General features: G+C 36.6%; 1 protein-coding gene across 5 annotated transcripts in view; it reads left to right on the forward strand.

Annotated features, from left to right (window-relative positions):
• Positions 1-11464, forward strand: part of SMAD2 (SMAD family member 2) — a 48955-nt gene extending 37491 nt beyond the window's left edge. For all 5 annotated transcript variants that reach the window (XM_032205461.1, XM_032205462.1, XM_032205464.1 and 2 more), the window contains 6 exons: positions 1099-1173; positions 2461-2514; positions 3557-3769; positions 5581-5718; positions 5887-6031; positions 9528-11464. In XM_032205461.1, coding sequence (XP_032061352.1) covers positions 1099-1173; positions 2461-2514; positions 3557-3769; positions 5581-5718; positions 5887-6031; positions 9528-9651 — 749 coding nt within the window. In that variant the 3' untranslated portion in view covers positions 9652-11464. The remainder of the gene's footprint in view (positions 1-1098; positions 1174-2460; positions 2515-3556; positions 3770-5580; positions 5719-5886; positions 6032-9527) is intronic.
• The last annotated feature ends 441 nt before the right edge of the window (positions 11465-11905 follow it).

Below are 11905 nucleotides of genomic sequence, written 5' to 3' on the forward strand. Positions count from 1 at the left end.
TTTATTTAATCAACTGATTTAATCAAATTTCCTCTTGCTGACTTCTTTCTGATCTTCCTTATGTCAGAGATTTACAGTAATAGATACTAGAAACAACTTGATTTTAATTCTTAGGCAAAAGGCTTTGTTTCTGCTGTTTGATAACATGTAATTAAATGAGTTTAATCTGTCAGATGTTTGAAATAATTCTAAGGTGATTGTAGAGATCATTTATCTTTGACCACTTTCACTAAAGAAACTGACATTTTGTTGCTAATATATAGGAAAAGACACTTGCCCAGTTCAGACAAGATTATTTCCTGAGAGGCAGTTGGTTAACTCATTATCTGGATTACAAAGTACATGTTGAATGGGGAAAAGGAACAACCATATTCTCACGGGTTTTGAAGATATTTTTGTAAAATTAGACAGTTTCTAGTACCAAAATGCTTTATACTTGTTACTGAGTCTACTTTGGTCTGTAAAACTCCTGCCTTTAAACAGCTGGTTAAAAAAGTAGATATTTTAAACAGAGTATGGAATTTATAATAACAGTAGCTTGTGCATCATAACTGGTTAGATAATGTAGTTGTTAATGAGTGAAATCAACCATTGGATATTGAAGAAAAACGAATGTGGGGACTGAACTGAAAAATAACCTTTAAATCTTAACAACTTCTAGGGCGTAGGAGGGTGTCTGATCTGATGGTTATACTACATAAAGACAGCTCATATTTTTTTGGAGAAGTCACCAGATGGTTTTTTCATTTGTAATTCTACTAAATGTGAAAGCTGTTAATCACAATTGCAAAATTGTTACTCATTGTAGTGAGAGTATCTTGTATTACGTGGAACAAACAAGGATTGTCCATTAATTATATAATACGTTAGAGCGATTGGCAGGCATACAGAAGATGATACATTTTATGTAGACAATAAGGCAGGTAATGGATTTGAATTCCTATGGTAGAAAGGAAGTCCAGCAAAAGGAAATTCTAATTCAGTGTTCAGGTATCATGTAGAGTTTGAGGACTTGAGGACTAAATCTCCAGATGCTAAATGTTAGAAGTTGCCCTATTGATTCAAGCAATAGATGGATACTTTATTTTTTTAAAACAGAAACCCCACCTCCAGGATACATCAGTGAAGATGGAGAAACAAGTGACCAGCAGTTGAACCAAAGCATGGATACAGGTAAAATTTTTACCACTTCCAAGATTTGGGTTTACTACTTTACATAGTGGCAAGACTTAAGCCCAGATGATATTGGCAACCTGTACAACGTGTTTAGTGTTTAAAATACCACTTTTTTAATGTCTTTTGTGAGCATTTTTTTTTTTTTTTGGCCAGGGTAATGCTTTTAAAACAGCGTGCTGCATTAAGTACATTTCATTTGTTTTTGCTGCATTAAGTACACTTTGTTTTGTAACAAAAGCATAAAGTCTAATTAAGGCTTCATCAGAAAATCTTGAAGTAGATTTTAATAGCTGACTAGCTTCAACTTATCACTACCTTTCCCTTCTGAGAACAGGTTCACTGAAGCAAACTGTTGGCCTAAATAGGTTACAGAAATGCTGCATTTTGAGAATCTCTCTCTTAGCTCTTACTGCTTCTGCTGAGTTTCAAATTAATTCTTGTTTAGAAGGCTATATTGAAAGAGTAATGGAAACAAACATTTGTGTGATGGAGTTTCTAGATAATCTGTTAGCCCTTAGACTTGGACAAAGCATAGTTAATGTGCTGGATAAGAACCTCCTGCTGTGCTGGCAGTCCTGAGAGTGGTTTTGGTTAGCTAATGCTAGCAACCTTTTTCAGTTAATTGGAATCAACTGCACTAGTTTATGTAAGAACTGCAGTATTTTCCCACTATGTTGACAATAACTGCGTTAATTAAAAAGCCTGACATCAACAGTAATTGTAGGAATGTTTCTTTGTAAAGCACCTTTGCCCCTGTATTTTGCCTACTAGTGTGAAAATTGTGTTGGAGAGTGTTTTCTTTTTTTCCCCTTCATCCATCCAGAATAAGAATAAAGAATAAATTCCTCAGATGAGGAAATCCATCTTGTTCTTTTCTGGAGATAAACCAACTCTATCAAGCATAAAGAAATAACATCTTGATTGTCTTACCCGCTTTTTCTTAGCTTTTATCACTGTGTGGAAGAAGTCACTGCCTTCTCATTGGAGAAGTGCATAAATAAAGATATGTTCCCAGACTGTGCATGGAGAGAGAACTCTGCCAAATGCAACACTTAAGATGTTATTAGTGTCTTTACAAGGAGGGGTAGGTTCCCAGGAGTCTGGAAAATTAAATGTAATTTTAATTCAGAATAAAGATGTGACATGTTGGAAAACTGGTTATAGCTTTTCTGAGGTTTCTTAGTCCAAAGAATTTTAAGATAAAGATGGTACCTAAGTAATAGTCATATGTATCCATCTGAAATGATGAGAATAATTTGCTCTTAATCCGTGTTGCTTCAACAGGATCTCCAGCAGAGCTGTCTCCTAGTACTCTCTCCCCAGTTAATCATAGCCTGGGTAAGTTGGAAATACTTTTAATTGTTTCAGTGTGTGTGATGGCTTCTCTTTATGTATATAATTACACTAAAAATAAAAATGTACCTTAAAGTAAGAGCTGTATTAGGAGGAAACTGTTGGGTTGGCTTCCCGATAATAAACATAATAGAGCTGGGCTAATGACTAGTTAATAACTACCCTATTTCTGTAACAGTTGAGCTTCTAGCAGAGAGTAATATGGTTGCATGTGTGTTCAGGAAATTAATTCAGAAAATATTTTAAAGGACATTAGTCTGTCCATAGTGCTGCCCAGACTTGCTGTCTACCCCGACTGTCTGTTGTTCTGCTCTTCTCATGCACTGTTTCACCTGTGACCACAAGACAATTGTTGCTCCTCCATTAGTTGCCCACCTGCTTTGATCGGGTTCTATTGCTGTGTGTCTGTATAAATGCCTCAGGAAGATCAGATTCCTTTAACTTTGTTTAAGGAATGGGGAGTTGGTGTGAGAGGAAAATGCTGTTCAGAGAGCTGAGTGAGTAATTAGTGCGTAAAAAGAAGCAGCAATGCAGGAAAAGCTGAAGATGCACAGGGAAGATAGGAAACTGCAGTAGGGAAAGTGCCTTCAGATGGATGGGTATAAGGTGGATATATTGTAATACGAGGGAGCATAATTTTCATATCAATAACTTTTTCCTTTGTGTGGTTCAGTGCTTGAAGGTTTAATCTCTTTAATGTTGCCAAAGTGTTTTTAAGTTACAAAATGGTAACAGAAGTGTCTCAATGTCTGGTACTTACAGTAACACTGGTTTAATCATTTTGCTGAGCAAGTACAAGTAAAGTATGTGAACCAAGGTCATTTTATATCACCCCTTCCCTTGTGTGGAATATTGAATTCTGTTCTCTTTACTGGGATAGGTAAAAATCATGGCAAGCAAAATTTAATTTAAGTAGTTTGAGGAGACATAAGCTATCATTTCTGGAAGAGAAAAATAGCAAGACAGAGAGGTCTTTTTCAGCTTTAATTCTGTGCTATTCTTATTCTTGTTTAACTTTTTTTTTTAGACTTGCAACCAGTTACTTATTCAGAGCCTGCGTTCTGGTGTTCAATAGCATATTATGAATTGAATCAAAGAGTGGGAGAAACCTTCCATGCATCACAACCTTCCCTGACTGTAGATGGCTTTACAGATCCATCAAATTCAGAACGATTTTGTCTAGGTCTGCTTTCCAATGTAAACAGAAATGCTACAGTGGAAATGACAAGGCGACACATAGGTAAAAATCTAATCTTTTAACTGTTTTAATATTTTAGCCATGAAATTATCAGTAGCGGTCAAGACAGGAAGGGCAGATCTGTGTTTGGGGTTGTTTCACGACGACACAACCATCCACTGAACTGTCTCAAGGCTTTCCGAGGGGAGCTTGGTGTCTCTTGCTAAGGACAGAATTGGAATGGTGAGAGGTCACTGCTTTGGAGGCCAGAGAGAGAAAAGAGTCCAGAGCTGCTGCTATCACAGCTACTTGCAACCAGGCAGATACGTAATGATGGCTGGACCTGAAGAGAGCTGCCTCTTCCTCAGTCAGTAGTCACTAAGTTTGTGACAGCAGCAGTCACTCAGCTGCCAGGCTGAGAGCAGGCACAGGAGGAAGTCATTCAGCTGCATGGGTATCTCTGCTGCTCACGTGGCTATTGTCATGTTTCAGGAAAAAGATGATTCACCAAAGCGGTGTGAAGGGCAGGGTTTTGGCTTCCAGGCTCCTCGTTGGACCGCTCTGCCCTGGATAGATAGTTTATATTCAGAGTTGCTTTGCGATGAATTTTAGGCTATAATTATAAAATATTAAGACGTTTGATTCTAATTTACAAAATACAGGATGGGCATTGGGAGTGCTGCTTGAATACTTTTTTACATGTGAAAAGCTGCTACTGGAATAATACAGTGTTTAGATACGATCAAGATTTTCTCTGTAGCAGTTAAGGAATATTTTCTACAATGCAGCCTCTTCAATAAAATGCATATTTTTGGATAGATTCTTCTTTTATTTAGCAGTTTTCACTAGATTATTTTTGTTACTGATATTGGTGGAAAGGGGATGATTGGACCAGATGATCTGGGAGGTCTTCTCCAACCTTTATGATTCTATGGTCTTTAGTAGAACCTTCCAACTTCTTACACCCCAAATCCAAATGCTTGTGTCATACAATTTTAGAGGTGGAGAAGCCCAAAATATGCCTGAGATGACTGATTAAAATGGTCAATGATGAGGAAAAGCAAACATGTAAGGCGTTCTCCCCTTTTTTTTTTTTTTTTTTTTTTAGAGAGTAGCTTACATTTAGGTTGAAAAATGTTTGAAGAAAACAATGAAACAATGGCCTTTAGAGGACCTGTTAATTATAATTAGCTTTTTTTTGGGGGGGGGAAATCAATTGTACGTTACTTCTTACTTGTGCCAGAAATAACCCATACAGATTTTTTTTCCTCTGAGAAAGAGCAAGATCATAATTCAGAAGTGAACAATAGGATTTATTACTGGTTTCTTTTTGGCAATAGGACTAAATGAAGTCCCATTGTTTTTGTCAAAGTAGTACAGAAAAAGGGGTATGCAGTGGGTTGTGAAATTGTGTGGGTGCATGTAAGAGGAGAGTCTGTGGAAGTGGTATACTTGTTCTGTTTTTTTCCCATCATCTTAGCAGCATGTGCCACTTCACATACAGCACTTCATATTGGCACGTTTTAATTATGCTGAATTTAATCTTTTTCTTTCAGTTGTGGAATTTCTTCAAGTGAAAAAGTTATTTGCTTCTCAAATTGGCTTTGGTTACTAGCCATTGCATAGCTGGAAAATTCTAGATCCCTGGACCAAAAATTATTCTGCCTCTCTTTCAAATATTGTGTGATAAGAATGCAAGCTGGTTGTGTTCTGTCCCTGCTACAGCTGTCAGACCAGCAGTATGGTTATCTGGATAATTGATTTCTGTTCTTGTTGTAAAGAAAAACTTGGCCTTCTCTAAGACAAAATGCTCCCTTGTTTGTTAATCTGCCTGGGTCATATCATAACTAGAGTTCCTTTGAATTTTGTTACAGGAAGGGGAGTACGCCTCTATTACATCGGTGGAGAAGTTTTTGCTGAGTGCCTAAGTGATAGCGCAATTTTTGTTCAGAGCCCGAACTGTAATCAAAGATATGGCTGGCATCCTGCAACTGTGTGCAAAATTCCACCAGGTTAGTAACCTACCAAAGGTCTTGTACAAAAAAAATCCAATTAATTTATTTGTGGGGTGTCATTTACTTTCCTTTTGATGCCTTAGGTTTTTGTCGTAGTTTTGGTCTTCTGTATAGCAAACAAGTATTTGTTAAGTGTACTTTTTTTGACATTTTTTTTCTTTGTAGGATGCAATCTAAAAATCTTCAATAACCAAGAATTTGCTGCTCTTCTGGCTCAATCTGTGAATCAGGGTTTTGAAGCAGTTTATCAGCTTACTAGAATGTGTACCATAAGAATGAGTTTTGTTAAAGGATGGGGAGCTGAATACAGGTAAGAAAAAAGGCTTTACACTTAAATCTATAGAGCTGGTTTTTTTTCTGTTGCTAATGTGCTCTATTTGTCTGGTTTGAAAGCCATATATGTGCTACTGTAGCTATGTTGTCTTCGAACCAAACCCATATTTTCCTTTTCTCTCCTTCAGCTATGAAGCTCCTAAGTCAAAAAGACAAACTGATTTTAGTATTGCACTGGAGTTCATTGACCAAGGAATTTCATCAGAGTTCACTTCCTCACTTAGTCTTGTTTGCTTGTTGTGGTGAAACCACTGACAACATCTAGAAGTTTCAGAACTTGTTATACAATTATTTGCTGTGTTAGACCTATAGTCATTTTGGTCTCTGTACTTTTCTGTCTGTAGTATAATGAGTTTGTTAGGTTGTGGTGTGGGATACAGTTTGATGGGACCCAAGGGAAAGTATTGAAGTGACTGAGTTCATTATGCAGACTAAAACAGTTGGAGAACACGCATTTAAGGGATGGCAAATACATTGGAACTTGGAGTGGAAAAAACTTTGCAGGAGTAAGATGTGCGTTTATGTAGAAAAAAATGCTAAAAATCATTGAGTGGAAAAGTAGTCTTTTATCTGCTTTTGAATAGTCTAATTATATTCTCAATAGAACAAATTAAAACCTATAGTTTAGATGGTGCCTCTTTTTAATGTAGTATGGGAATTTGGAAAGAAAAGGAATGAACTTCTAACAGAGCAGTTTTAAAGATTGCGTTATTTTGGAGAGCTACAGATGTGGTTTTAAACAACAACAAAAAACCTTAAATGTCTCTAGAAATTGTGTACTGAAAGAATAGAAGTCTGACACATCAATACCATATTGCAATACAGAACAATTTATTTTTTATCCTTAATTCTGAAGTTAAATAATACCAGGTTGCACAGTACATCCTGGGTTTTTGATTCTTTTATCTGCTCTTGCAATATATCCATGCAAATGTGAGCCATTGGAATGTGGGGGTGGATTCTCAGCTAAATGAAGCCAATTTTGTAAAAGCCTAATTAGATTAAATGAAAATTTTGAGTAATGAAATAAATTGGTACCTCTTTTGTTAGCAAGAGGTACACAAGAAAAAAAATCTGGCTCAAGTTTAAAGAACTTTTGGATTTAGCTCAAAAGGAGAATGTATACACTTACGCATAATTAAATACAACATTCAAGTCAGAATAGAAGAAAGGCTTAATCAGTCAGATTATATGAAGACAACTTGAAGTGAATGGAGTGTAAGTGTTGGGTTAAAACAGTGGAGAGGCTTTTGGTAAAGTTATTGTTAAAGAGGGAGAATGATTGTTAGCAGTCTGTAAACCCTTCAGAGATCACAGGGTTGAAAAAGCCCAGTGGAAACACTGCCAGAACAGCAGACTCTGAGTACTGATGTAATGCTGAACTAGTTTCTTTGCATCTCTGTTGAATATGGTGCTAATAAATTATTGAGGTGCAAAACCTCTAAGTTATGCTAAGTTATGATTAAAGTAAAAAGTTTTAAGCAGCTTTTAAGATTAAAGGTGCTCCTACATGCACAACCTTGAATTTAAATTAAATTAGTCTAAATTGTCAAAATAGATAGTGAAACAGAATCACACTAAAAACCAGTCATTGTTAAAAACTTCCACACTTCACTACTATCTCAGAAATGTTTCTCTGAGTAGGCTTTGGCAAGGCCAAACCATTCCCTACCTGTTAAGCATGTGGCATATGTTCATAAGCATGCCGATATGGCGAGGTGGTAGATCTTATAGGCTTAGTAGACAAAATAGTTAATAGCTTTTTACTTGTTGTTTGTTGGCTTAAATTGAGGATTGTGGTAGAAGTTCAGATCATCAGTTAAGCGTACACACTAACACAGGAACTAACCAGGGCTAGAATAATCTTCTGAAGAAAGTTGAGGTGTAATCACAGCAAAGATTTTGCGATACATAAATGGGAACTCCATGGATAGAAGAAGCTGAGTTTTAGCTTTGAGAGGGCTGCTAAGTGACTATCAGTATTTTATCTTTTGCCAGGGCTGTTGAACAGAACCAGTTATAAAATATTCAGGAAGTGTGTTGTGGAACACATTGTAGGGGAGTTGACAGCGGTGGAATAATGAACTTCCTTCTTTGGGAGAGGATTCGAGACTAAATGGAATTACATTTCCTGTGGTTTAGATTGTTCTTTTATTGGATCGCTTTATTTTGGCATAGGCATTCAGGGCTAAGATAACAATGTTTTTTGGAGTGCAGAGAGAGCACAGACCCCAACCGCTTTCTTCTCCTAGAAAATGTAAAACCACAGACAGCTCTTGAAATCCATCTTCTCGTTGGCTTAATTTTTCTGCCTTTTCAGTTCCCCCATTTATATAAACATATTTCCTTAAAGGGTTCCAATGCTGACTGTAAAAACGAAGGGGCTGGGTTTGTGACTAATCTGCTGTCTTTGAATCTTAATGCCTCCTTGCTTTGACTTTGGAAAAGGTAGAATTACTAGGAAAAACTGGCTTAGCAGCAGTAGTCTTGCCATTCTAGTTTGAGAAAACTCCCATGCCTAGAGTGGGTACAGTGAAATAACAGGATCTCTCAGTCAGAGTATGTCCAATATTGGTTTCTTTACAGATGAAAAGGAAGATTTTTGAATAACATGTCTCTCTCCCAAGGATGTATGGGCGAGTGAAAGAAACTTTTACGGTTATCAAGCTTGTGGCTTTTACTGAGGCTTTCTAAAAAGTGTTTAATTAAGAGCTGCTGTTGTGAAAAAATAAGGCAAGTTTATAGAGTAGAAAAGAAACAAAATTTTTACTTAATCGGCTTGTGTGAAGATGTACAAAACAATGTAAAGTATAAATACGATTACAGGAAATCAGAGATGAAGTTTGATGTTCCTTTTGAGATAACATCAGTTAGCACAGCATAACCACACTGTTACAATGCAGCATTTCTGACATGGCTTCCTTGTACACTTTTCTTGATGATTGCTCTAGAAAGCTAGATATTAGGATTGCCAAAGCGCTGCACTGTTTGACCAGCCTACCTATGCAGAGCCATGTATTTCTGTCCTTATTTTTTCTAGTAGTTGTCTATGAAATTAAAACGTAGCTATACATGCAAACTCTTTGATGGTGAAGATAGTAGCTGTATGCAGCTGACTGCGATGCAAAAACCAGATTGGTTGGACAGTCTTCACTTTTGAGTTGCGTTTTTGTAGTAAGACATTTGGTGTGGTGTTTGGAGCATTTGCTCAGTTCTTATCCTATTCTCCAGAGCATAATATTATTGATATATTATGGATAAAAATGTGGTGGTTGATGTTTATTATAGATGTGGGGTGGATATTTTTTCCAGAGATTGTTAAATCATTAGAATTACAGTAACAGTTGCAAACTTTCATCTTTCTTTGTAGTAGAGATGGATGGAAACATCCTATCTTACTGATCTTAGAACTGGGAACTTTATGGCATCCAAAGCTCCTTTTTCTGACTTTTCCATTCCACTTAATTTTTCAGGCGGCAAACAGTAACAAGCACTCCTTGCTGGATTGAACTTCATCTGAATGGACCTCTACAATGGTTGGACAAAGTATTGACTCAGATGGGCTCCCCTTCAGTACGCTGTTCCAGCATGTCGTAAAACTCCTTTCTCCGTTACCAGTGGGCTGAATACCGAGTCCAATCAACAGACTTAATATAACAGCTCGTCTGTCATAGTATTTGTGTGTGGTCCCCATGAACTGTTTACTATCCAAAAAGGTTTTTAAAAAAAAAAAAAAAAGAAAAACAGCACTTGAGGTCTCATCAATTAAAGCACCTTGTGGATTCTGTTTCCTATACTCTGATACTAGATGAAAACTTAGTGTATAGAAGTGCCTTCTTCAGAAAGAAGAAGGGACAGTTCTAAAGACTCTTAATGGTGTTTTTATTGGGTATATAATTGAGTGTCCTAATGGTTTATCAATAACATGAATAGCTAAGTATATGTACAGGTAATGTATCATGATCTCAGATATCACAGTATTGTGCTGTTCTACATTTTAGTTCCCATAAATAGATGTTTGGTTTGTTTTTTGATTGGGGCAAGTCTCTCAAAATTCCAAGACTCTACTCCTTTATTCTTTTGTATTTTTTTATATAAGCAGGTTTTCAAGTTGTCCTAAACATTAAAAAAAAAAAAAGCAGACTTTCCTTGTAGAAAAGCTTAACTTTTTGCTGCCTTCTTAAAGAAAAAGAAAATCCCTCCATTAGAAGGGAAAGAAATGTCTGAGATTTATCTGTGAAATCTTAAGACACTTTATATGCTTAATGGGGCCTAAAATGAATTCATACTATAAATTACAAGTATCCATCACACTAGGAGTCTACTTTCCCCTACCCATCTGAGTTGATGCATCTGTTGCCAGCAATAATGCTAGCACTGATTTATTTGAGACTTTTTTGTACGTGGAATCACTGAAATCAATATTTTTTTTCTCATGGAGTGAGAATTTACCATGCTATTGGGTACTGGATTAAATATACAAGGTTATTGGCTTACCCCTTACATCTGTATGTTTTCATTAAACAGATGTCACTGAAGAAAAAACCTTTTGGTTTTAGTTTTTGGAGCCAAATACCTTAAAATCCTTTTCCAGGGTAAACTAGACTCTTTCGTATAGGTTTTAAATAGATGCAGCTTCTTAACATATTTCAGTAACAGAACTTAAATTTCTGATCTGAGTGGCTTTGTATAGCTTACTTACATACCAGATCATATGCATTCATTATGTCATAATGGGCCTTGTTAATAAAAAGTAGTTGCTTCTGCAAAACCTCTAGGATAGTGGTTGCTGAGGTATGACCAGCGGAGGAGGACTTCTAGGTTCTTCGTGACAGTGCATGTTATTGTGAACCCTTGGACACTACAGCTGCACCATATTAAAAATATTCTGAAATATATTCTACAAATAAGTCTGGGTTGGGGAAGGGTTGGGAAACTGTATAGAAGGGTTATTCTGACTTGAAAAATATACATCTTACTAACAATCTTGTGATCTAGCTGTCTGTCATTCTTTTGTTATTGTGGCAGTAGCAGGATTGCCTTTGTCTGTTTTTTTTTCCCATTGTTTCATCCATTACACTAGTCCTGTACTTTGTAAGTACAGCTAGTGATAACTTAGCTTTGAGAACAAAAATGTGGCCAGTGTTACAGCTTTTAATCAGTTGACTGAATTGATGATAGCGATGGATATTTTTATGCCATAATGACTAGGGCATAGAAGCAATACCAAAAATCAAGCCTTGAAAAAGTGGGCCAGACACCTTTTCAAAATTGGCAAAGCAGTTACCAGTTTGTGCTAGTTTTACCAGTAGACTAATGTATTGGTAGAACTTGTGAACCTAAGAAATAAGCTTCATGCGTGTTGCATTTGCCTAATATGTGAATACACTAATAAAAGTTTTAATTCTCATGTTGGTTGCTTTTTTCATTAATTGCTGTATATATTTTCTGTTCAAAGTTAGGAATTACTCTAACCAACCTAAAAAAGTGGCATGAGTTGCATGCATGCTGTGGCCAGAATGGTGTACAGTTTAGATGTTAAAATTGCTTCTTGGGCAGCTGTTGTGAAGGTTCCGGATCTGTGTGCTTAACAACACAGGCTTCTACTTCAGATCAAGTTTGTTAAAGCAGTTGCTTTTTTCCTACCGCAATCAAATTACATCCTACAGGCTCAGATGTTTGCTTTCACCTGTGAAACAGATAAGAGCAACTTGTCTGGGTGAAAGACTCCATTGCATTTATGAGCAGGTTGCAACTTGAATCAGCTGGGTGACCTAATTGTGTAGTCTCCTTTACTGTGGGTTTCTGTATGTGTTCTCCTTCAGCTGGGGCGATGTTCCTTGTTTTGCCT

Source organism: Aythya fuligula, chromosome Z, assembly GCF_009819795.1.
Source record: "Aythya fuligula isolate bAytFul2 chromosome Z, bAytFul2.pri, whole genome shotgun sequence".
NCBI lineage: Eukaryota > Metazoa > Chordata > Aves > Anseriformes > Anatidae > Aythya > Aythya fuligula.